The following is a 26,623-nucleotide window of genomic DNA, read 5'->3' as shown; positions in this document are numbered from 1 at the left end:
ATTAAAGACTGTTCATAGGTCTTTTAGGTTTAATTTTTATGTGTTTAATCATTTTAAAACTGCACAGACAACTATATGACGGGTGTCAAACTCCAGGCCTCTTGCTGGTTGTCCAAAAATCCTGCCTCATCTGCTGCTGATTACCTGGTTCAGGTGTGTTTAGCCAATGAGGAGCTTCAATAGCAGGTTGGTTGGAAAACCTGTTGAACACGGCCCTCCAGGCCTGGATTCTGACAACCCTGCAGCGAAACGTGGAACATCTTAAGTATGACGAAAAACTTGTCTTGTATTAAAATTATCAATCCAAGGGATTTTGTTCTTAAAATAGGAATTCTTGGTAGGACCATTTTTCTTCCCCCATTGGCAGATTTTTAGGAAAATCTGCCAATGGGGGAAAATAGTTTGATTTATTTCAAATGGGTCTGTTTTAGCAGCGTAAAGCCAACATGCTCAGACGTCTGCAGCGAGTCAGAGACAGCCAACAGTTCCAGGCGGTGTAAGCCAGAGGCTGCTTCAATAAAACAGCAAAAAAAGGAGGAGAGTTTTGTGCGTCTCTGAAACATTTATGCTTCTGGCCTTGGTCAGGAAGCCTCACACAAATGGACATTTGTGTTCTTACCTTTGACACAAGTTCAGCCGAAGTGTGTGAAGAACAGCAGGTTAGGCCTCTGCGGCTCAGCGTTCCATGAACTCAAACAAACCACATGATACCAAACACTTTTGATAGATTTTTCTGCACTTTTATATTTTTAAAAACAAACAAAATAAACAGATTAAATAAAATTTACAGTAGACATAATGCAATCATTGTTGTGCACTTTAACTACTTCTTCTGATACGTTCTGCACAGCTGTCAAAAAAAAAAAAAAAAAAGAACGCAAACACAGCGGGGAGGCGGGGATGGAGGTGGGGATGCGGGGAAGTTGTGAGACAGAGGAGAGGAACCAGGTAGAGGGAAGTAAAGAGGAAACAAATGAGAAGAGGAGAGGGGATGAAGAGGAGAGGAGGAAAGGATAAAGGAAGGCTTTGTCACTCAGGAAGGAAAGAAAAGTCACTGAATATATAATTTCTTTTATTCCTTACATCACTTATATAAATATATTGAACCTTCAAGAAAGAAAAAAAGAAAAAAAAGAATAAACAGCGCAATACGGCAACCCACAACAGCAGTAAGGCAAACAGAAAGCAAGAGAAGAAACAGCAGTGACAGCACATGAGAAGGAGAGGAGCAGAGAAAGCAGAGAGGAGGCAGCATGAGGCGAAGAAAAGAAGCCGAAGAGGCCGAGGAGAGAGGAGTGTGCAACTGTGCGTATGAACATTTCTAAATGTGAGAGATTCAGAGACAGCTGGGTGATGGGAGAGCTGCAGGAGGAGAGGATGCAAGCGCTGGCAAAAATGCAAGGAGGGGGATCAGAATGGAAGGGTGGGGGGAGGAAGAGGAGGAAAAGGTTTTACTGAGGTCAACTGTCCAGTGTGTCTTTGTCATGTGCTACGCGACCCTGTTGCCTGCACTCGTGCGTCCACCTGTGTCGTCTGGTTTGTGTGTCAGTGTGTGGCAACGTTTGTGTTTGGGTATCGTGGCAGCACATATCCCACCGCAGCAGTGAAACTCATGCTCACGTGTCTTGTGTGCTCTTCTGGATTATAAATACAAAACAATAAAAACGACAAAAATCATAGTAGCAGTTTCCCTCACTCCTTTTCCACCATTCCACCGAGTCTCTCTTCCTTTGTGTTTCCTCCTGTCCTGCATTCCTCTCACTGGGAACTGGCTCTCTCCAGCACACGCAGGTCATAGTTCTTTTTCGCCGCCCTCAGTTTGAAGAGGCTGGCCCCACTGTTGTTAAGTTTGAAGGAAGCACTCTGGGCAGCCATGGTGCTGGGGAACACTGCCACCACTGTGTAGAGGTGCGCCGGGTCATGGCTGTCCCCCTTCATTCTCATGCTGGCCATAGAGGCTCCGGTCCCAGAGGGCCCCGCTCCGGGACCGGAGCCGCAGCCTCCTGCCCGGCCTCCCTGGGGATCCTTCAGCCACTGAATCTTGGCACCACATAGAGACAGCTGGTTAAAGAGTTTTTCAGCCTCAAGGCGCGAAATCCCTTCTGGCAGGTCTGTGACCTCAAGTACTCGACTCACCACTGAAGAAAGTCAGACAGCAAGATAAGAGAGAAAGATGTTAGGCCGCCCTCTTTTCACTTTCTGTTCTGAGTCAATCACAAGCATGCAGAGCCACAGGAATTAGTCTATTTACCCACTAGCAACCAGTTGCCCTTTAGTGGCTGTTTCCCACTTACAACCGCTAGAGGGCACTGTGAGTGCATGTATCAGTGTTTGCTACTCACAGCAATGCAGAAGACCTAATCCAAAACAAACATGGAGCAGAATCTGATCGTTCTCCTCTTAAGCTTTGTGATATTTTCCTATTTGCATCAAGACGTCATTATTCTTGTTTTTATTTTTTCCTTCCTCAGACTAATTCAGGACAGCAAGTCATCAAACTGGGTTACAGAGACACTGAAGTACCGCTGAAAGCGACGTCATTCAGACAACTCCTGCAGTAGAAGGCAAACCTCACCAAAAAAAAAACAACATAAAGACTGAATGCTCTCATCAAAAGTAGACGGGATTATTGGTGCTTTTGTAAAGCTCTTCAAAAATGAATAAACTTGATCTTTCAACATCATCCGTGTCTTTCATTGTAATTGAGATCAATCAATCAAAGCTTCCATGTAGGGATGAGGCTAAAGGCTTTTAACAGTAACTCGCATCTGAAGCCTCAGGTTTCTGAACACATTTTTGGATGAGCATCAAATTCACATCAACCTTGTCTGAGTTGTTCAGAAGCATCCCAATTCTCTCCCAAAAGTGTGACTTAAATATGATTTTTCTTCTTTATTATGCATTTTTGTGGGTGCTGCGTTTACTCCAGTGTGACTTCTAGTCAGAAACATATGGTAATTACTTTTTGTGAATAAATATGACTATGGAATCATGTTAAGCCCCTGTATTATCAGCATAGTTAGAAAAGCTTTCTTTTTTTTTGGTTTGTGAAAATGCATTAGAAGCTTACCAACGTCAGTGGTGCCGAGATCTGTTGATGCAGATTTAAGGGTTTGTTTCTTCCCCCGTGCTCCGTGTTTCATTACTCCTTGACCCTAACAGACAAAAACGCTTTTTTTAGTGGTTTACCAATGCATGCAGTAACACAGAGCAACACTAGGTGGGGGTATAAGCTATCATTGGGAGAACCATCTTTTGAGTCTTCTGCAAGGGAATCCAAGCATCACACATGGGCTGGACTGGAATGGAACCCAAAAGATCAAACTATTTTATTTAGTATATTATCACTGAAAGGCAAACACATAACTCACCTCTGCAGTCTGATTTCATTACGCATGAACAAAAATGATGTTAAAAAAAGGTTGAACATGATTAGTCAATAAAAGCAAAATCAACAGTATGACTAATTTCTTTTTAAATACAATTAATTGATACAAGAACATCAAGAGAAGGGTTTAGGATGAAGGTCTACTGACCTGATGGGAACTGTAGGAGGACTGGCCATGCATGAGTGACGGAGGACACAAACTGTACTGGAGGGGCTGCCCTAACAGAGAATAGCGTCCATCACCTGAACAACAAAATCAAACTTTTAACTTAAAACGGTAAGGATAATATCTTTACTTCAAAACTGTTTTTCTGAAGTCCTTCATATCCAAAAAGACATTTTCTAAATTAAAAAAAAAAAGTTTCTATAAGAAGAGATAGCTGCCCACTCCTTACACAGCTGTCCTGTTTCTGTTTATGTGCAGTCCTCAACCTGCTGAAGATCCACAGTGGAACAGGACATTTTGTCCATGAACTTTAACTGCAGCTGCTGTTCAGGTTTCGACAGCTGGATTACAACTGTGGTGAGAATTCTTTGAGTGTGAATGCAGGCCACACAAAGTTGTGAGGAGAGGTCGTGTGAGACTAGGAGAGGCTGTACCAGCTGGTTTGGTGACCGCTCATGTGAAGCTGTACAGGGGAATTTATTTTGTACTTTATTTCAAGGTTAAAAATCACTTGGTAAGGTTAAACAGGTTGCTATGGAAATATGGGAAAGAGCATGACCAAAGTGCGGGGTTAAAGGGGCCTCCTTGAAAAATGGAAAAAACCTGTTTGGATATTAACTTAAGATTTTTTTATTAAGTACATCTTCTATAGCAGTTGATTTTAGAACATAGTTGAGACAAAAGCCTATAGAGAATAAGCAGAAAGGGAAAAAACAGCTTCACCCATTGTTTTTAGGCACCTTTACCATATTAGAGGTGAAATGTATAATATTCACATCTTATCAAATGAAGTCCTGTAATTTTTCTAGAAATATTTCCACTCTGTACTCGCGGTACAATCCCTCAAGACATTCACTGATGTGATTGAGGGTGAAATTAAGAAACGTAAAAGCACAACCATGTGACTCAACTAAAAATCAAATCACGCAGAGGAGACAATATATTCATTACTTTCAAAATTATAATTAAAGATATTTGCAAGCACTTTGTGGTTCAAGCAAAAGGGTGTTTTATTTTGCTGATAGTTCTTTGTCAGAGGTAAAGATGTGGATTGTGTACCTTGATTGGGTCCTCCGGGCCGCTGAAACTGGGAAATGAGGGGTAAAGGTGCCAGGCCTGGACATATGCTGCTGACACTTCCGGAGGGAGACGGGGTGGGAGACTGAGTGGGGGAGGCCAATGGACTTGTCAGCTGAGTAGTGGCCTAAAAACACACGTTCAAAAAATGGAAGCAATGAGAAGGCAAACAGCAAACCACTCTGCCAACTGAAATGTTCTGAACACATCGTAAATAGTATTATTTTGCAAACATTTAAGCTTTATATTAGAGATGTGTTTCATTCAACCTTTCGACACTAAATCAGATTATAATGACAAGTAAAAAATTCTAATAATAATTTCTGCCTCTGTCGGCTTCCATGTTTGTGTTCACCTGTGGAGTGTTGTCAGGTTTATAGAGCTCCCCTGGTTTGCTGGGCCTCTGCTCTATACTGTAGTACTTGCACGGGTTCCACTGGACCAAAGGGGGATTCTGGGAAGGCTGGGGTCCATTGGGGACACTCAGCTGCATGACCATCACCCCGGGTCCAGGGGCGGGCACTCCTGAGGGAGCACAGGAAGCTAGTGAAACATATGGATAAACGGATGGGTGTCTTTAGAACTGAGAACACTGTTGACATGTCAGTTATGATCAAACCTTTAGAAAAGCTATTAAGTAACCAATGAAAAAAAAATGGCTTTGAATAGTTCAGCAGAATCCTTTATAAATTATTTCATAATTATAATTCGACACCTAGTACAGTTTTATTTATTTCTATTCTTGTCTGTTTTGCCATGTTTTAGTTAGATTTTACAGAGGCATAACAACACTACATGTTTTAAGAGTGAGAAACATTTAAATGAGAAAAACCCTGGACAAAAATACCCACTGCAGAATAGGGATGGGTACCGACCGAGCCCCGGTATTGAACGAGCCCCGGGGCAACATTCTTCAAGAACGCAGTATCGTTAAGATCTGACCTCAACGGTTCTGCTATCAGTACTTGAGAAGTCGCTTTTTATTTTATTTTTTTGTGTCCCACAACATAGAAAATAGAGCTGTGACGGTGTGGGATTTTTGATCACCGTTCTGATGAAGCAGCAGGAGTCGCGGTTAACTGCACCCGTGAGCAGTTTATTTCATTTGTTTTATATTTACGTCATGACAGCAATATGTAAAAACATTGCTGTTTATTTTTCTTTAAGTAACTTATTTTTTCATGTATTTTACTTTTCAAGTGAAAGTAAATTGTTTTGTTAAAAAACAATGTTGTTGCATAATGAGAAAATAAAACACTTTACGTCCTTCATTTGTTATTTGTTTATTTATTGTTCTTTCGTCCTCAAAAGCCTGTAATACACAAAACCTGACGACTTACTTCCTGGGTCAATTTTACCATCTGTTGTGCATTCTAGCATAACAGCTTGAGCTTTCAAATGTGAGGAGATTAACTTCCTTTACTGCCCCAAACAAGCAGATGTTTGAGGAAAATCAAGAACCACACTTTAATAAAAGGTATAGATTTAAAAACAAGTTTCAGAATAAATGACACATGGATTATTTGCATTAAGTACCCCAATTACTCTTTTAGCATATGGATACTCCTGAGTTTAGTTTTTTTTTTGTCTGTCTCAAAGTCAAGGTCAACAAAACCCCAAAAACCTTTTCTATAAACGTTTACTCAGAACTACAACAGGAGCTGAACCACCTTGTGAAAGTACGGTATGTCTAACGTTTACAACTACCACCCGGCATAAACTCCACGTATCTCTGACTTTTTACCTGGATACCTTTCACCTACTTTATGACAACTATTCACGTGTTTCATACAAAGGGTGACCTCAGAAAATGAGTACGGAGACTCGAGAACAGACGTTCAGTTATACAACTGCAGACCCATTTTATTATAAATATGTATTTTGACTTTAAATTGAAATCAGGATTAGTTCAATCTTTGATCTCAACACTAAATCTCACCAGAATATTGCTGTTGCAGTGGTTGAGGGTTGCAGGGAGACGGTGACTGTGTCATCTGGTACTGCTCAGAGCTCGGAGGCTGCAAGTAACTTACTGACGGGCTGCAGGACAAAACATTCAAATGAAATAGTTGAGAAAGCAAATATGTTGTGAAAAACATATACCCTCTTTTTCTTAAATGCAGCAGTGTGGCTTTCTGTTACACTCATCTATCCTGTCTTAGTTTTGTTTGAGCAGAGCATCTTGCTGCGTCTGAAATGGGATGCAACTGTGTTCGCTTCAAAACAAGGATAACTTGTGCACAAACGATGCATGCCATCAAAACTGTTCAAAAAACTAATGAGACTGAAAGAATTTTTTTTTTTTTTTACAAACCTAGTATCTTACTGAAGTCCAGATGGTACAAAATAAATTGTTTAAATATATCGCTTGATAACATCTTGTGTTTACAGTGAATGTTCCCTTCGTAAAGCTGAGTTCATAAAGCTTGAAGAAGATCTCCTCACACCTACCTTGTGCTGTTCTGCTGTGTGGGTGTGATAACACTGTAGTAGACGGGCATGGGTCCCTGGACAGACTGACTAACTGGTACCATGACCTGCTGCTGGTACTGCGGTTGCACCACCTGTTGGTTTTCATTTGCCACTGGAACCTGGCAAAAGGATGGAGAAAATTATGAAAAACACAAATGAATGGGTATACTGGACTCCAGAGCTAAATCGACCCAATTCATTTCATGGCCCTCGCAAACATGGCATTTATTAAAACAAGTTCAGCCTTCTTTACTCCTTATCCAGCTGTAAATTCAGTTACCCAACGGAAATCATTGAGCTAAATGAATATTGCAGTACTGTGTGGGGTATTTACATTAAGGATTAATGTGCATATTAGGGTAATCAGAACAAGCAAGCTCAATTGACAGACATGCAAAACTGCTTCAAGTAGATCAACGTCTTTCCTCTTCTGTTATGCTTCTGTTTGTATTAGAGGAACATATACTGGGAGAATGAATGACCCACAATTTTAAAGACCCACTAAAGTAAAAACTGTGTTTTTGGTGTTTTTAAAAGGTTGTTATAGCATTTTAACTCATGACAGAGAACATATGTAATAGAATTTAAGATTAAAACTGCATTTCTGAGTATTTATTTATTCAAATCCTGATGGATCAGGAGCAGATAAAAACCAATGGTTTGAAAAAGCTTGTGTTAATGACGCAGGAGCTGCCATGGGCGGGTCAATGTCTGGTGCATCCACTTGCAGACAAATAGATCCGGTAACATCTTCATTTTCCTCATCTGAGCTGTTATCTGGCTCATATCTGTACAGCTGGATAGCTCCAATATTTCTCGCCAACTTCTTTTTGCTACGCTAATGTTAGCTTGGGGTTGTGAGAAGCTGTAAGCTAGCAGGAGAACATGTAAACAAGGGAACAATGGGGAAAAAAAAGAGCTCACTCCACAACTCCACATTTTACTACGTCTGGACCTTATTATTTGTGCTTTAGTGATGCTTTCTCTATATATTTATGTACATTAATGGCTGAAACTAGTGCATACCTGATATGATGGCATCTGTGGGTACTGGACCATTATGCTTTGCATTTGTCCTCCTATGCCAGCTCTTTGAGAATTGAGCAAACCAGGGTTTGAAGCCTGTTGGACTCCCATCATGCCTTGGTAGCTTGGTTGCTGGCTGGGGATCATGGTCTGAAGACCTGTTGACAAAAATTGAACAATTTTTGGGTCCATGCACAGAATTATGACAAACCACTTTGCTTTAAACACAAGACAAACATCTTTGTATCCCACCTTTCATACATAGAGATTATTTGTTTTTAACTTGGACAACTTTAGTCCGTTAGGAAATTGGTGAGCAGCTTTATAGTCTTCATTAGTTCTGACTCAAAGTTCTTTTGAGGGTTTTGCGCTTAGTAAAATTTAGAAAATTACAATGTCACACTTGCTTTGTAACACTGGTTTAAAAGTGTTCAGCTAAGAACTACCGTAAATATTTTTGATTGGATTCAAGGCTTTAGTGCTGTGTTGACGTTCAAAAGCAATTAATATAGAGTGCAAACATTTTCTATCACTGAAAAAACAGAGTGGGGCCAATACAAAGTTATAATTCAAGGAGACGAAAGGCTCAAACTTGCACCAGTCTGTGTTTCCATTTAAGGTGCTCAAGTCCACATTTGCTTGACCACTTTTACTTAGCTGGAAAATGTAGGGGAAAGGTCTCAGTTCAACCTTTGATTTTCAGAGACTGTTTTAGGTAGGTAACGGTGCCAGGGTAACATCATGCGAGGAGCTGGAGGGTTTCCCAGAAGAACATTTCGTGGACAAGACAAACACACATGTAGACTTTAGCCATCACTGGTTTAAATCATGTCACTGTTTTGTAAAGATCCATTATGCCAAAAATTGGGCTTTCCGAGATAAATACAGCTGTGGGATCCAAAAACATGCTTTTGAGAAACAGAGTTCCTTGAATTTTGTGTGTATGTGCAGGAGTCTGTATGTGTCTCTGTATTAAAAATAATGGAATAAATAAATCAAACAGATGTTCAAAAAAAAGGAACATGAGTCTAAATGATCAAAAGTGTGCAGTTTAGGCTATCCATATTAAATACTCTGTGTATGTCACAATTATGACCACTGTAATTTGACATAATATTGCACCTCAGTCACAAATTTTAATTTTTTTAAGTTTATACATTATTTAAATTTGATCTGCAGTCTATCATTTGATCAGTACAAAAGTAGATTTTTATTTTTTTTTGCTTTTTACATAAGCTTCTAAATCTTATATTTATTATTTTCATATAAAAAAAAGGTGTAATAGCCCACAAATGGCTAACAGTTTTTTTTTTGCAGCACATAACTGTACCAACCTGACTGCTGGGTGGGCTGAGGCATGGGTTGGGAGCGCTGGGCAGGGTACGACACCTGGTGGGACACGGGCTGGGACACCCTGTACTGCTGACCTGTGCTTGCAAATTGGCCCGGAGGGTAGTAGGACACCTGTATCTGAAGAAAACAACATCGACAGTCACAATCAGAAGATAAAGATGAAGTACTGTTGTTCAATCCAACTGGATTCAGGACATGTTTAAACAAAGATTTTAATTTTTTGGAACAAAGAATTAGCTTTACGATTTTCCCAGAATACCCTTCATGACCCAAAATGAGCATAATGACCCCCAGGATCAAGCTCATGACCTGCTGGTTATGAACACAGTGCATGCCCCCTGTGCCTCTCTCAGGGGTGTGGTTGGGAAGGGGGTTCTATTTTTAAGTTAAAAAACAAACATTGTAGTTTCAATAAGTACTTAAAATACTTTTTTACTTCATTATTTTTTTTCTGTGGTTTATTCAGTACTGCAAATCTTAAGCCAATTGTTTTAAGGAATAAGAGCAATACAATATTAAAAGGTTAACTTGTTTAAATCAGAATACTAAACTACTGATCTACATTAGTTACCATGGCTGCAGCGGTTTATGTTTCTGTGTTCAACAACACAGTCCATACACAGGGATCTGCACCACTGTATATATAACAGTATAGGAAACAGCTTACACAACCAGGCTAAAAGTAGCAAACAGAGAATCTGAAGAAGACATTAGACAGACAACATGGAGGAAGCTGAATGTTAGCTAGATCAATACTTCCTGCCTCCATCTTTATCTGAATGTCTGTACACAAACGGCCCTTCAAGATGCTGCTACAGTGTTTCTATCCACACTGCTTTTAATAATTAACCTTCCACAAAATGCAGCTTCATTTCCAATCTGACAATGTTAACTCAAGCAGGACTATGAAGATCTAAAGGTAGGGACAATACTCAACAGTCTATGTGCCACACGTTTGCTCCAGGGGGCAGCAAAGGATGCTTCTTACAGATTTTTTTGCATTTCACTTTTTTAACTGCCCTCCCACAGCTGTTCCCACAGTTTTAGAACATTCATACACTTCCCCCACAGGTCAGCAGCACCTGAAGACACACGAGGAACAAAGAAACAACAACCAAACCCAAGGGGTGCTTTTTATTAAACTAATTTAAACAGTAAGACTTCTTCTATAACACCAACCAATACTAGTCATTTGCCTCTACTGAATTCACACGAATAAGTTTCCCATACAGCTACCAAAAAAACAAAACATAAATCACACAAGTCTGAGCAGAGAGACCTGACAAAAAAAATCAACAGTTGAGTTAAATTAATTATGTTTTATTTTCCTTATTACATGTACTTGAACATCTTAAAGCCCCAGATTTCCTATTTCAACAACAAAGAATAAAATAACTTTTGGTTTCAACAAAGTTTTCCTTGTTAAATCATCTGCACTGACATAAGTTGTGCTAAATCAAATGAAAAGTTATTCTCAGTTCCATTGTAGTCATTTACAAAGACTAAAACCACACACAACAAATGGGCAGAATGGCATAATTTAAACCCTAAAGGCCACAGTAGTTCGGAATCTTTGTACCATCTTACAGCCCTCTCAAAGCTCTGATGCAGCAAATTCACACCAATGAGTAATTACAGAGAAACGACAAACTAAATGTCACCGTAGAAAAAGTCAACAACTGTTTACCTGCTGAGGTGGAGGTGGCTGCATATAGCTTTGTGGAGGCGGAGCTTGCAGGACAGGCTGGGATGGAGGAGGAGGTGGTGGTGGAGGATGGGTGTGTCCAGTAGCAGGCTGATAGCCGGCTGGAGGCGGCATCGGCTGGCCAGTGGTAGCCATGATGTATCCCGTCTGTGGAGGGGGATGTTGTGACAGAACAGTGGGAGGAGCCTGATACATGGGGGGTGGCTCAGGATTCTCAGTTGATCCTTGCCTACTGAGTGTCATCTGGGTGAACTGAGACGCGAGTTCTTCACCCTGGAAGGGAATTAGAATGACATCCTTACCCGTTTTATATTTGTGCGGCCATTACAACGACAATATTGCCTTTGGTGAAAGTGGAGCTGCACTGTTCAGTGTCAGCAGCTAATTCATCAATAGAGACGTAATGCTCAACTCATTTACTGTTTATGAGAAGTGACCCCTCCCCGTGGCTTTCCAAACAGGAAGTACCTGCTGGCTCCAAGAAGCCAAAATCCCATCAACTTGTCTAGAGATATAAACAGCTATTACTTTGTCATTATATTTGACAGATAACCATTTTTACTGTTAATCCTATTTTTTCCTTGATATTTTTTCTGTAGTGCAAGTTACTCAAGTTATAAACTGGCCAATCAGATGCCTCCACAAAAGTATGTGGTAGCACGTTCAAACGTTTGACAGATTTTCCTGAGCCCCCCTTTAAGTGGTAGAGGTGTAGCCTTCCAACAAGCTCACGACTGATTGCAGAGAGTGGTTGCCGTAGAAACATTGAATCACACTGGCTTGGACAAACTACTGCTTTCTGACATCCGACTCTACCATGGTGATGTTCATACTGCAGAAAAATGGCGACTAAATTGGAGCCGAAAGTACGTTATTTTCTATGGGTGACGTCACACTCACTCGCTCCAGTTCTCATATACAGTCAATGTTTCAACTACAATCTGAGAAACAGCTGTACGAACTTTTTTTAATAAAAATCTTAGATTCTGATTTGCAATGCAATCCAATCCAACCACACACAAAAAAAAACTACAAGTCGGCTTTTTACAGTGTCAGGTAAAAAAAAAAAATCTAATCCTTATCCAGATCCAAATTCTAATCCAAATCAAATACTTATGATAATTTCAAAGTTATTATGCAGACTCTGGAGTGAATGACATGCGTTTCCATTCTCATTAGGAACCTTTTTAATCTTGTCAACTTCGTACATGCAAATGATAATACAACATATACAGTCCAAGAGAGAGTAGAACTAGCTGAAGCTATAAAGAAACTTACTTGAATGCGAGTACATGTCTCAAATCAATAAGCAATATATGTACATTTAAAGTAGATTATCAGATAGATACGTGTGAAAGAGTCAGGCTTGATGTTGACCACCACGGATTCAAGAGCAAGACATGAAGCTTTACGAGGTGACAGTACCATTGTGTACTGCTGGGGAGGAGAAAGTGGCAGGAGAACCTGGGGGCAGGAAGGGCTGGAGTAGGAGACAGGCTGAGAGGGCTGCAGAGACGCCACCGGCTATACACACCAGAAAGAGGAGGAAGTAAAGCAGAGCCAAAAGAGTAAAGGAACGCAGTGAGAAGCAAAAGGGAGAGGGAAATGAAAAAACAGGCAAAAAGATATTATGAACATAGCGAAATGATGGATAAAAGACAATGAACAAGTTTTTAGTGAGTAGATAGGACAGAAATGGAGATTAGATGCTATTTAAAAACACAACGAAAATTAGGGTTCATCTTTATTTATTATTTATTAGTTATCTGCATCTGATTAAACAGCAGTTTTTGCCAAATAGTTGCCTTGTTCAAGTGTTTTTAAATAGAATTTCAGTAAAATATTTAAAAGTTTCACTTGTATAGATTCAATTTTCAGACTGATGTATTTCAAGTGTCTATTTCTTTTAGGTTTTAGGATTGTTAATTACAGCAAATCAAATTGTAGGTTTTTTTAAACGTAATTTTCATAAAACCAAAAAAAAAAAATGAAACCGAAATGTTGGACAGCTAAAACATATGAACCGATGTTAGTATAAATAAGTTCTCAAGTCTCTCTTTTACATAAATTACTATATAAGTTGGTGTGATATATGGGCCATCAGTCTAATGAACCGGCTTTTAGATTTTAGCTCCGCCTCTTGAGTTTGTTGGCTCATGTTCGTCTCCTTACCCCGCTCCATAGATTCTCTCTGGGGTTTAAGTCATGTGGGTTCGCAAAAAAGTTGATCAGGAACCCAAATAAACAGGTACTTTTGGCTTTGTGAGCAAACAGTAGAGGACAAACAAGATGATAAATTTACTTCCATTCAGACCCCAGTCTGATTCTTTTTGTGGTTGGAATGGATAAAATGCCTCTGTTGTTATCTTTGGTCCAAAAGTGTCTTCAAAAACTTCAAAAACAGTTAAAACTCATGTTCAGGAAACATCTGTTGTTTACTGGCATTTAACTTCAGCAGTAGTCCACACCCCATGAATCCTTAACAAATTCAACAAACGTTTTTTTTCTTCAAAACTCTCTAAAACAGTTGTTATTGCTGATGTTTGTGCAATAGATATGGGATTTTTTTTATTTTTTCAACCACATTTCTGTGTTGCATTCAGCTTCATGAATTTTCTGCACAGCCAAACTTCTTTGGCAATGATCTATATCTTGTGTCAACCTTCAAGTACAGTGTATTAATGACCGTCTTCTGGACAACTGTCAAGTTTTAAAGTCTTTCGCCATGTTTGGGTTTCGTACCAACCACTAGACAGTACCATTTAAAGACCCAAGAAACGTTGAATCATGTGATTAATTAGAGGGTGTGACACAGCAAGTCTTTTTTACAAAACTTTTATGAAGTATTCCATTTTGAGTTTTTGTTAACAGATAGAATAATACAAATTTTAACCGTTAAGAATAAAAATGTTTAAAAAAGTGAAATGTATCAGTCTGCATGTAAAAATCCATATACGATTTTATTAACAATTTGAACTAAATTCAAGAGATAAACAATGATTTTGATATTTTATTTTATAAAGGTATACTTTTTAACTGTGCACCTTAATACGCAATTATACTTTTTTTTTAACTACATGTTTGGCAGTGGGGTATTAGGTCGTTTACCTGAGCAATCATGTGGTTACCCATGGGGTGCTGCTGGGGTGTGGGGAGCAGGGCAGTCTGTGGTGGAGCCTGGGGCTGTGTTTGCTGTGGCTGTTGAGCGGGGCAAGGAAGCAGGCTACGACTGGGTTGTGGGACTGAAGCTGGAGGACACAAATCAGGACTGATCAGAGGAAGGCCTAGAAATGCAAAAGACGACAAAAACACAATCAATAGGAAAAGCTGTTACCATTATTAGATGGTTCAACAATCTAAAAGTAAAACAACAACTGTGTTTTGGGTTCTGAGCCCAAACAATTCAAATTACGGTACCTTTTTGAAAAAGCTCAAACCATTTAAATTTTTAGTTTTACACAAAAAGAAATTTGTTTTTTTTAAAAGAAAATGAATTGTTCCTTTTATAATATTTTACAATAAATTTAATTCTCACCAGTGTAAGAACTAGAATTGTAAAATGATCTGTAGTCAAAGCAAAAACTTAGAAGTACGAATCAAGCGGAATCTCTTAACTTTAACATCAATAAACTGCATAACAGCCAGGCAGAACTCTATTGGCTGTGCTCACCATTTAATTAAACGTAAAAGCTTTTTTTAGAAAAAAATTCCATGATGGTAGTGTCAAAAGAGACTAAAACTGCCTGCTATTTCTAAAGTCTTTACCAGAGCGGGAGCCTTTGCAGCTTCCCTGTGATCCTTTGTTGCTACCAAGGCTATCGCCTCTGGTGAGGATGGAGATGCCAGAGAAGCTGCTGGCCTTGGTGACAGGTGGCCGAAGTGTGCGGTTGGAACTGTCCGAATCCGTACTGCTCCAGGGTCGCGGCTCCAGGCACTTCATGTCACTATCTGTACTGCTTTGACGACTGCTAGATGCCCGGCTTGAGCTCTCGCGATTCCCTCTGAGAAACAGACGTAGCATGCAAGAGCAACAAATTACTCACAAGAATAAGCATGATTTTAGGGGTAAAAGGTAGGGGATAAAAGCTGTGAAATAACAGATAAGTTAGGAGTAGCAAAGAAAAGACACAAATAGTTCTGAAAGACATAAGACAACTTGAAATTGACATATGTTGGCAAAGATGGAAACTATAATAGAGAGAAAAGAAAGAAATGAAGTCCCGGTTTGACAAACTTGAAGTAGTGCATTCAACAACGATGCAGACTGATTGGTTTAATTTAGCTACAATACATAGCAGGCAACAAACAAAACAGAACTGTTTCCTGCTGTAAATACGCAACCACAAATACAAACCCATCAAATGGGGGGGGGGGGGGGGGGGGGGGGGAGGCATGCAGGGGAAAGGTATTCCACACAACCTTCAGTTACAGAAGAGAACACATTTCTGTGGGTTTAGCACACAAACATTACCACCGTGGATCCATTTAACAAGTCAAACAGTTCTGGCAAACGGGTCTTACTTTTTTCTTCAAAAAACAAGATAGAGGTCATGCAATTACCAATAAAACAATGAAATTAAATATGACACACATTCATTTTAATTCATATCAAACGTACGTGAACATTCAAATGTCAAGAAGCAAGTTTATATCCAGACTCAGACTTGCATGATTGATCTATATCAATAGAGACTTGATAAATGATTCATGATGAAAGCTAAAGTACTTTTAGAGAAGCCAACCATTATCACTGGATGTATGTCACCTTTAAGAATGGTTATCATTGTTGACGAAAATATTTTGTTTATTAGTTGTTTAAAAAACTAATTTAAAGAACAAATGTAATTTAAATTCAAGAAGACAAAACTCTGAAGTCCTATAGTATGATTAAAGCAAAGACATAAAAAGGGAAAATGCATCAGAGCAACGTGCTTTTTTCATCTCCAAGTTAAAAAAGAAACACACAACGCTTTAATATGTAACATGTTTAGGGGAATCTACATAAAATAAAGTATTATTGAGTAGTTTTTACTGTTGGCCACAGCTAATAAAAATTTCTGAAAACAAAATAATACGATCTATTTTAAAGCCTTTCTGTTGGGCCTGTTTGAAACTTAGCAATTTGGGTACTGAGAAAACATTTTAAGAAGAAAAAAGGATAAACCAAGGAGTAAGACAGATACGGGAATTCATTTTTGATTATTTTAGAAAATATTTTACATGAAGGCAGCAGACAAGTTACAAAAATGACTAACCTAGTTACTGCCGGAGGACAGGAGCAAACACGTTTTTTACTTGTTTGAAAGATCTATTAAAAATGGTCAATGGAGACAAGCACACAGCTGCATTTAGGACACACTGTAACTTGAAACTTACAGACTGCAGGCGTTCAAAGAAATGTTTCTAAAACAGTTATAGTGGGAGAGGATGCCATGCTGGTTTGGGTAAAGTCTTTAGGATCAAACATATCTCACTTCTGCACCAGTTTTTAGAAAGTCCTCGACAGAAGACTGGCTGAGGGTCTTTAAAACCATCATGTGAAAGAGTAGCCTTTCAGTAAATTCTGACATTTTTGAAAATTATGATCTTACAGTAGCACTGCTGCTTTTATCCATGTGTATTTAAAAATCACAGGAGAGCAAAAACTAGGAAATCTGATTTTAAAAAAAAGACACCTGTCATCTTTACAAATGTGCTTTTCTTCATGCTTTTTGTGTGTGTTAATGGACTTAAACAAACAGCTAATAAAAGTTTAAAAATAAAGGACAAAGATATTTTTTTAAATGTACCCGTTCAAAAATGATAAAAAACTTTAAAACAATAACACTTTTGTATTACGAATGCATATTTATATATGAATGATTCTCAGTTATTTTTTTCTGTTAAGGTATTTTGCAGAACTATTTGCACTTCATGAACACATCCTTTAAATAATATATCATCTACTGACACAAAAAATGATTAACCCCACCACAACTGTCCACTTCACTGTGGACTTGATGCAGCTGTTTTATTTAAAATTGTAGTTAAATATGGATGGGTGGTAGCGTAAATAGGTCAATCAATTACCAGTGAAACCATGAAGTAGCCATGCATGGGCTATCGAAAGCCCCACGGTGCAGTGCTGTAGTAGCCATTAATCAGCCGACTATGCAAAGCAAAGAAATCCACCACAAGTCACCACTATCATCACCAAATCATTTTCAAAAATGAGCATGGCAACACATGGGTCAGTCAGCAGCACCCCAATACCTAAAGATCTGCCTCCTCTTTTGAGAGGTAGAGCTGTAGCCTTCAGTGGAAAGCCTGTTGAGGTTAACATTAGGAGAAAATGTTCAGGTCACAGGTTAAGTGGGAGGGAAAAAAAAGGGTTTAAAAGGGATAAAAAGTAGAAAGGTGGGATTTTAGAGAGGTGTTGCCCTCAGAAGAATGCCTGCTTAGAAAATAATGAAGGCTGAAATAAAATTAGTTATATTATATAAGCATTATAAACAGGTGATGTGCATATATTTTAGGAATGAAAGTTAAACATTACAATGTGACTATTGCTAAATAATACAAGGCAACCCTAAATGATAACACAGCACTTGTAAGTATTTAGTGTTCTTTATTATAATAATCCCCAATTTATATATCACACTCAAATTGTATTCAGTCATTTCTGGTGCCACATTTTTCCATTTCCATTGCCATTACAGATATTAGATATTGTGTTACCTTTTAACCTCATAAAACATGGCCTGATTGTTCAAATAAATAGTCCCAGTGGATAATTATTTAATGGCATCTATATCATAAAAAGTAAAAGCTTTGTTCGGAAATCAATTCAGCATTTTTCCTTCCTTTATTGAAAATCACAAACCAGAATTACCAAAAACTGTATATAGAAAATCAAAAACCTTCTTTAAAAGTTCTGAAAACAGCTGAATAAAATATGGAAATGAAAAGCTAAGAAATGATAAAGACTTTTTGTACACTGAAAAATCCACAAGGCGGCATCATCTCACCTGTTGTCATTGATGTATCCATTTTGTGAGGACTGTAAAAAAAAGGAAACCTACACATTATGAAATTAATCGTTCTTTTCCCTAATTTTTTTAATAATTAATCTCTCAAAGAGTATAAGACGCAATGTGTTGGTCCAAAATTGTAGTTCATAAAACACTACAAACATTATAAGATACATTGAGCAATTTTAAAAATCCCTGCTAATCTCTCTGTAATTGAATAAATATTGTTAAAAATTGTTAAAGACCAGTGGCCAATTACATATTTTTCTAAAAGCTATACTTAAAAATCAAAAAATGAAAGAAAAACCACAGGAGAAATTGAATGCCAACTACTTTATTCTTACTTCTCGGGCAAAGATCCGGTCTCGTACCCGTTGATATTCTTCCTCTCGCTCCTCTATAGACTTGCTACGCCGCCCGTCCTGCAGTGGCACACGGATCTAACAATTGCAAAGACGATTACAGTGGCAAAAACATATATATTATTATATGTATACAGTAACACATTAGCAACAAAAAAATCTGTTGTGACATCAGTACAGTTGGCTTTGAGGTGAAAGATGAGGCTACGACCACATGAAAGCATCTCTGAAAGGTGTTTCAGATCTAAAAGCCTCTGCATCTGTATTCATGTTTTCACAACATTATAGAAAAACAATGAATTAGTGCCACGGTAGCAAATATATCAACCCATCACACAAACAAATCAGACACTTTATTTCCCTCTATATTTGTGCATCAGGACAAAACATGGCCAGAGTCTAAATGTGACCATTAATGGTACTGTTTCTGAAAGTATCAGTCTAAACAACAAATTACCGGTATATCTGCTGTTTTCAATCTGGATCTAAAGGATTTACAAATGTATATTTCTCAAAAACACCAAAGTGTTGTGGATGTCAGCTGTAACCTTGAAAAAGGTGTTTTAAAAACTAAAACAGAAAAAATTGGTCATTACCTGGATCCGTATCTAGGCCTTTGTTTTGTTTTAACAAAATCTTACATTAAACTATGCAGTGGTGTTTTGGCCTGAATATAGCAACAACAACAAAAAAAGTTGGAATAAACTATTAAACAAATAAGTTAGAAAAGAAAAGTAAAGAATATGATCAGTAGATAACAATGATAAATTTATTGATGAAAATAAGCAAACCTGATTGTCGTCTTTGTCCATACTTGCATCGTCTCTCTTAAGAATGAATTTTTTTTGAAAGTCCATGTTTCTTTCGTCCTTGATGTGTTCAGAGAACCTTTGTTCTGGGCTGTTGTAAATTTCATAGAAGAAAACAATTTTGAATTTGCTACACAAGATATAAAAATGTTTAAATGAAAAAAGAAATGCAATCAACTTAAATGCAAAACAATGGAGATGACCCTTTTTACTTAATTTAAAATCTTGAAACATTAAATACAATGGTAACCGGATTCGTCAGTCCTCCATATTAGTCTACATCCTTTATATTAACACATTATAAAGATTTCCAATTCAGCCTAAACATAATGCAATCTATGGTAATCAGTCAAATTCAAAACAAAATGTTTTTTTGTTCTCATTTAATAAAAAAGACAAATAAATATTTAGAAATTATAAAAATGAATACATAAGTAAATAAAGAAAAGAGAAAAAAGTTGAATAAACTAAATAAACCAGACTCAAAGGGTTGAGTATAGGAGTGACACTCACATGCGCGTATTGCCAGTTTTGTTGATGATGACAGCCTTGCCTGTCTGATCCACATTGTGGTCCATGCCGAAGTAGGCAGCTACACGGTGCAGCAGCATTCGGTGATAAGAAGTCATTTGAGGAAACTTCTTATATTGGTTACTACATTAAAACAAAAAACAAGCAAGCAAGTGAAAGAAATGGCCATAATGTCAAAAAAGGTAAGAATAAACTTTGCTTTTTGGACTTGAATGCTAATTTTTTTTAATGTTTTTTTACTCGAGTAACTGTCTTTTAGATATGCATACAAATCACTTTCCATGGCGCGGGAGCTCCTGAGGCTCTTGATAACAAGATGATTGACCGTTCTAAGAATGACTCCAGACTAGCAATAAGTCTGTGGTTACACGGGAAGAAAGTTACAACCTTAGATGCTGTCACCTAAAACCCACCTCATGGGGAAAACAACATCAACTGAGGCTTAACATTTTAGTCATATTACCTTAGTTTAGTATTAAGAAGCAATGCATGTGGTTGAACATGAATTACAAGCAAGTGTTATGGAGACCGTGACTTACTTGTCATCATTAATAAACTCCAGGATATCTTGTTCTAGTTTAAGCAGCATCATTCGATCCCTAATGGGCCAAAGAGGGAAAATAATGCTTGAGGCCATACAGGGTGCAAGTTCATGATTTGAATTTAACATGAAGAAGCTTAAAAAATCACATGCTTTGTTTTTTGATACATGAGCAATTTCATAAAGGTCTAACTTAAATACAAGGTGGCTAATTTCTAAAACAATATCAGAAGAATTAGTACATTTTATATAAATTTTACAAAAGTTCAATTAGTAAAATTTCTTCTCTAAAACTGAGCACTAAATGAGTTCTTGGTTACTCTAGATTTGTGGTATTTTTGTTGTTATAACACTGTCAATAACCTTTAGATGGTAATCTGATACCTGGGATTGTTTTTCAGTGTGTTGACCAAAAACTCATGAACATCGATGCCCGTGGAGTCAGTGTATTCCTGGCTGGAATCTGCAAAAAAGATTTTAAAAAAAGTTTCATTCATCCCAGAAAAATGCATGTTATATATGAAGCAAAAGAATAAAATTAGCAAATGCAGCATGCAGTCTTTACATGTGAAGGATAAACCAAATTGACTCACCACGTGACAACATCTTTCTAGGAGTCTTGTCCTTCTTCTCCTTCTCTTCATTTTCAAATTCATCTTTTGAAGACTTCTCCTCCTCTTTATCTGATGGACAGCTAATGTGAAGCTGGATGATATCCTATAAAAAAAGTTATTTATTTATTTTAAAAGTTAGGAAATTTACTAGCCCTGTGCAAGATTTTGGCATAAAAAAGTCTGTGATTAATCAAAAATATAAACAGCCACTACTTGTCCATAACTTAGATTTAAGTGGATAAAAAATTGTTACCGATTCTGGAGGTCCATCGTTGAATGGACCAGAGGACTCTTCACAAACTGCCAGACTTCGTACCAACTTCAGTTTTGCATTGGACTGAAAAACAATACTCATATGAATCATGTTGCATTTTCAAAAAATGTTTAAAAGCTGTTTTTCAATTCATACTGTAGCTAATTATGATGATGAATTAAAGTTGGCCACTAATATTAACTAGATGTAGTTATCCATTAATAAACACATCAATGACAACCAGCTGTTCACTGCCTTGCCCAATGACACTTCCATTTGTGGAAGGCACGAGGTTTGAACAAATGATCCTGTGAGTAGACCATAGTCACTCCACCTGCAGAGCTGCGGTCTTCTACTGTTTAAGATTTTAAGCCAATGATACAAAGAAGGTAGTTAGCTGCTGTTGAGAAGATTAATGTTATAAAAGGTTACCTTGTGCAACCAGCCAGCAAGAAGATTATTTGAAGGAACAGAATTGCGAGGTAACTTAGTTCACTTTACAAAGCCAGACAGACTTTCTTAATTCATACTATCAGTAAATGAATACACCAACTAATGACTAATGTCCTTACCTTGGCCCTTTTCCTACCATGGCTGTGGTTGGGTGCCCGTTTCTACAAAACAATGTATTGGTTATTAATTTTAGCCACAGTATGCAAAACTGAATATATAAAAAAACATGTAACCCTAAATTATGCTTTTGCTAAGAAAGATTTTTAAGAGTTGGGCTATGTAGCCAGAATTTTAACCATCATAGATTTGCCATTTAGCTCAAAAGTCAATATTTGTAGAATCTTTTTCCCCTGATAAAAAACAAGACTGAAGTAATTTTAAAAAACACTAAAAGGAAAAAGTAAAGAAACAAAATGTTTAAACCCATAAGAACCCAGACCCATTTTTTCTTAAAAATAAAATTGTGTATTTTACCACAAACCAAATAGACCACAGAATCCATTTCTGATATTTTTCTGTTACACTGATGTCAGCGTGGATTCTTATGGGTTAAAATACATATAAATGACCAAGAATTCTCAGTGGAGTGCGGGGGGGGGGGGGGGTGACAGCGGCTTAGTGCCAAAAAAACTGGTCCACTATTGGTATCCTATTATCTGTTCTATCAAAGTGTTTGTGACAGCCTGAAAACTGTGAGTTTCCGTCCCTGCAGCTGCGCGTTCCCGTCTCCTGTCACACACGGCTGCATGTGTGAGAAGGAGAGGGGAGGGGCAGTGGGCTAAGGCTGACAGGTGAAACGGGGCACGCGGAGCGCTGCAAGCGCTGCCTAGATTACGCAACACCAGGATCATCACGTGCCTTTAGATTACTCAGCTCATGCTAATAATGTCATCCTTAACTATTGTAGACATTTTGATGATGATGATCTTGATAGTGTCTTTATTTTCCATCATTGTATTCTTTGTCTGGCTGTGGTTTAGTTGGTGTCAGTATTTGACATGAAGACAGCAGCTAATGCAGTAAAACAGCTGCACTTTGAGATCATAAATAAACAATCCATCATTTAGAAGAAAAGAAAAAAATCAGCACAATATTTTCTTACCTATTTCGTTAGACTAAAAACGTTAAATATATTGGTGCTGTAAATGTTTCAGATCAATTTAAATTTAATTATTATTAATTATTAATTATTTATTAATTTAATTATTTTTCTCAGCATCAAATGGTTCAGTTGGTCAAAAATATTTCTAGTTTTAATAAGGACTGACAGATTTTATAGGTATACTTACACAATTTTCATAGATACTAACCTAATATTTTGTCACCGCGCGAGTGTGCGTGTGTGGTGGGGGGGTTATGGGGGGTGGGGGGTTAGGGGGGGGCAAGAAACATTTTCTTTTTCCCAGGGGGGGCCTGGCAAAAAATAATTGAGAAGCACTGGTCTAGTGCCTGAATATGTTAGATCTGTTCTTTATGTAACTATTACAAAATTCTATCAACCAGTGCCTTTTTAAGTTTTTGTACTGCTTTTTTAATGTTTGTCCGTTGGACCAACACCAAAGGTTAGAATAGATAGTTTAGTTTAGAATGCGGTTTGTAACACAGCATCATTGATGTTGGCACTGATAGCAGCAGCAGCTAAAGTAAAGCTGCTTCTGTTATTGCATTTTTCTTTCACTTTCATTGTGTTAAAAGCCAGTTAAGATAATGAAATAGGTTAAACCAATGAATGTATGAGAGAACTGGACTGAGTGACCCCTCCCCACTCCTATTCCAAACAGGAAGTACCGAATTCCCACCCTAATCCCTAACTACTAAAAACTATATAGTGCAGGACTACGTAGTGCCCTGGAATTTAAAAGCAATTCAGACACAATGCTCACTACTTCTTTTTATTTATTTTTCTTAAATAGCAAATATGAAATCATCGATTTCACGAAGCGAAAATCTCATTGATGAGTGTTTTGCGATGACCATTTATGAATCTACTGTCTTCTGAAGATGGAAAACCTTTATATTTTATTTAAAAAATAAATTTTCTTTGCAAAAATTGTTCAAACGCAATGCATCGTGGTCTATATTCACCAATCTAGTTAGCATCGATGCACACTGGTTTTTCGTAGAGACTTCTGGGAAATTTCTAGGGCACTCGATTTTGGAATTGCAGATTCGGACAGCACAACAAAATGACAAATGCACTATATAGTGCACTAAGTAGTGAGTAGTGAAGGAATTCGGACATAGCCACAAACATCTATTGAGAAATAAACAGCTATTACTCAGTCATTATATTTGTCAGAATAATAATTCTTGCTCTGATACCTTATTTTACAATGTTCTTGAAAATGATTTTTTCCCCTCATTATTCTTCTTCTTCTACAGTCTTTGAAGTCTTAAACTAGCCAATCAGATGCCTCAATAAAAGTATGGGGTGCCTGCTGAACCCCACATAAAACGTTCAAAATGATTAACAAATTCTCCCAAGCCTGCTTTCAATGGAATGGGTGTGGACTTCCAGCAAGCTCAATCCTGATTGGTGAGAGAGGTTAATTGAAACAGTGACTCAGACCGACTTGGACCAATCACTGCTTACCGACGTCATCTGGTTCCAACATGTCTGCATCTATTATCATGAAAAATGCTGACTTAATTTAGTTCATTTGGTTGGGTCCAAAAGTAAGTCGTTTTCTATTGGTGATGTCACACTCACTCAGACCAGTTCTCAGAGTCAATGGGTTAGACATATTCCCCGTCTATGCTGATAGCCATCTTTAACTGATAGCCAGGCTGTTTTACAGATTGGTTAACCTGCTTTACAACCACTTTTAGAAGTTTAAACAACTTCAAGAGAGCCAATGTTGGAGGCCCTATTCTATAATGGCCTTGGGTGGAAAAGCTTTAATTTTGTTTTAGTAAATAATCAGTATACTAATTGTTTTCTAGAATGTCACTTCCACTGAAGTGTTATTGTAAATGTGTTTTGCTACTCAATTTCTTAGGCACAATTTGCTGACAACTAACGTTTATCAAATACAAAAAGCCAACATTCTATTGTCCGAATTAAACTGAATTTAACTGTAATGCAACAAAATGTTGAATATTTGGTATATAATCCCATGTCTACTCAATACAAATTATGATTTTAAAGTATGAAGTATTTCCCTTAAAAGTTTTACAACTTCTAAAGTTACTCAGCAAACTCAAACTTATATGGTTACATCATACCTGTACATCTTGTGGGGAGACATCTTCATACTCCAGGCTCTCCCCCGTTCCTTCCTTGGTACCTTGTAGCAGAGGGAAAGTCTTGCCTCGATTGCAGGGCTCAGTAATTGGCCCACTTTCTCCCTCCTGCTGGATGTCTGTTGTCAGACTCACTGACATCTTCGTAGGAGAGAGTGAGTGTTGGAAAGGGGTTGGGTGGGGTACCCAGGAGAGGCTTTAAAAAAAGAGAGAGATACAGGTAAGATGTTATCTCTTGGCTTCTATGAAATAATCTATTTAAAAATAACTGAACATTTTTATTGATTAGTGACCAAAATAAAAAGTAAATTAGTTGTATAAAACGCATGCATTTGATAAACATAGCACGAAAATTAAGGAAATTTGGGATTGATAGTTTATCTATTTTCTAAAACAAGGCTTTTCAGAAATAAATCATAAAGCGTTGGAAGGTCTGTTCATTTTAAATGGTGCTGCATTTCTAAGGTAGCCTCTGGTAAACTCGGTTGTGTTACAGTGAATGCCGTCGTTTTGGAGGATAATTGGATCCCAAACGGTAGAGAAAAGGGTTTGCAACTGGTTGCAGAACATCATCGATGAGTAGAAATCTGTCCCACACTATCACAATATGACAATCACAGCAGCAATGACCAAAGCAGTCATCTTCACATGTTGACTGTATGACCCAACTGCTGTAGGCAGAAGCTTGACTCATTGATAAACATAACATTTCTTTTAACATTCAGTTGCAGTCATGGCAGTCCTGCTAGCACCTCTATGGGACCCGAAACTGGCTATGTACAGTCAGTTCTATATTGTCTGAACAAACAATCATTGGCCAGTTCTCCTGCACACTTTAAATGGAAATCTGCAGAAGACAACCTGCAGTACCCAAGTGATGACAGGGTGAGGAAACAGTCTGCTTGGAGTGTCATCTTTTTGTGATGCTCATTTCACAGCCTGTTTTTGACATTCACAGTTACATGGAACAGTTTGGAGATGTTGCAAGGGCCAAAAAGGCTGCATCTTAGTTTTGAGGGAAACCATCTTGAAGTTGCCCTACATATGAACATTTTCCTAATCAGTCAAACGTGGCATGCTTATTGATGACTGTTAGCAGGGTGCATGCCATTCATCCATCCGATTTATTAGCAATAACAGTAGAAGGAGTTTGGCACCGGTAGAGAAGAATCAACTAAATTTTCATGAATGCAACACACATACTCGGCTTTAGCGTTCAGCCTACAAATCCATGTTTCTTACGTATGTGGCACCATTTAAGAAATAAGTCAACAGGTTTTCTAACCGTATACATCATTATTTAAAGAGATAATCTTCCAAACCCAAATATCCTTACTTTTTGTGCTACGTTTTATAATTTAACACCAGATACCTGTAGGTGGTACCAGATTTGTGCTGACTCTGTACAACAAGTCTGGATAGTAACCACAAACAGAAAGATGAGAGGAACCCACTAAGGAAGTGTATTGGGTTGGCCTATAGCAGGAGGCAAAGTGCAGTCCATAGCAAGCCTTTGCCTGTGGGGAAACGGCTGCAAAAAAGAAAAACACAAAAAAAACACTTCAATTAGCAAGAATAATTCACTTGGGTAAATTAGAGTACCGTACCTGGAAATATTCT

At 37.9% G+C, this 26,623-nt stretch overlaps 1 protein-coding gene across 50 annotated transcripts in view; it reads right to left on the bottom strand.

Annotated features, from left to right (window-relative positions):
- Positions 1 to 718: 718 nt before the first annotated feature.
- r3hdm2 (R3H domain containing 2) overlaps positions 719 to 26,623 on the bottom strand; it is a 52,365-nt gene continuing 26,460 nt past the window's right edge. For 2 of the 50 annotated variants that reach the window (XM_078947111.1, XM_011474884.4), the window contains exons 3-27: positions 26,376 to 26,534; positions 24,986 to 25,199; positions 21,880 to 21,921; positions 21,308 to 21,391; positions 21,034 to 21,157; positions 20,825 to 20,903; positions 20,439 to 20,498; positions 19,882 to 20,022; positions 19,351 to 19,459; positions 18,542 to 18,637; positions 18,195 to 18,244; positions 17,440 to 17,493; positions 14,953 to 15,188; positions 14,296 to 14,471; positions 12,613 to 12,711; positions 11,170 to 11,460; positions 9,464 to 9,599; positions 8,130 to 8,287; positions 7,083 to 7,222; positions 6,571 to 6,671; positions 4,987 to 5,174; positions 4,614 to 4,758; positions 3,537 to 3,631; positions 3,071 to 3,155; positions 719 to 2,138 (exon numbers count right to left, since the gene is read on the bottom strand). In XM_078947111.1, coding sequence (XP_078803237.1) covers positions 1,759 to 2,138; positions 3,071 to 3,155; positions 3,537 to 3,631; positions 4,614 to 4,758; positions 4,987 to 5,174; positions 6,571 to 6,671; positions 7,083 to 7,222; positions 8,130 to 8,287; positions 9,464 to 9,599; positions 11,170 to 11,460; positions 12,613 to 12,711; positions 14,296 to 14,471; positions 14,953 to 15,188; positions 17,440 to 17,493; positions 18,195 to 18,244; positions 18,542 to 18,637; positions 19,351 to 19,459; positions 19,882 to 20,022; positions 20,439 to 20,498; positions 20,825 to 20,903; positions 21,034 to 21,157; positions 21,308 to 21,391; positions 21,880 to 21,921; positions 24,986 to 25,144 — 3,228 coding nt within the window. In that variant the 5' untranslated portion in view covers positions 25,145 to 25,199; positions 26,376 to 26,534 and the 3' untranslated portion in view covers positions 719 to 1,758. The remainder of the gene's footprint in view (positions 2,139 to 3,070; positions 3,156 to 3,536; positions 3,632 to 4,613; positions 4,759 to 4,986; positions 5,175 to 6,570; positions 6,672 to 7,082; positions 7,223 to 8,129; positions 8,288 to 9,463; positions 9,600 to 11,169; positions 11,461 to 12,612; positions 12,712 to 14,295; positions 14,472 to 14,952; positions 15,189 to 17,439; positions 17,494 to 18,194; positions 18,245 to 18,541; positions 18,638 to 19,350; positions 19,460 to 19,881; positions 20,023 to 20,438; positions 20,499 to 20,824; positions 20,904 to 21,033; positions 21,158 to 21,307; positions 21,392 to 21,879; positions 21,922 to 24,985; positions 25,200 to 26,375; positions 26,535 to 26,623) is intronic. The other 48 variants (XM_078947118.1, XM_078947117.1, XM_078947108.1 and 45 more) reach the window with 34 other exon arrangements.

The sequence above is a fragment of the Oryzias latipes genome, chromosome 5, assembly GCF_053564925.1.
Source record: "Oryzias latipes strain Hd-rR chromosome 5, Olatipes_Hd-rR_3.1".
Classification (NCBI taxonomy): Eukaryota; Metazoa; Chordata; class Actinopteri; order Beloniformes; family Adrianichthyidae; genus Oryzias; species Oryzias latipes.
This window is presented reverse-complemented; position numbering and strand designations above follow the sequence as displayed.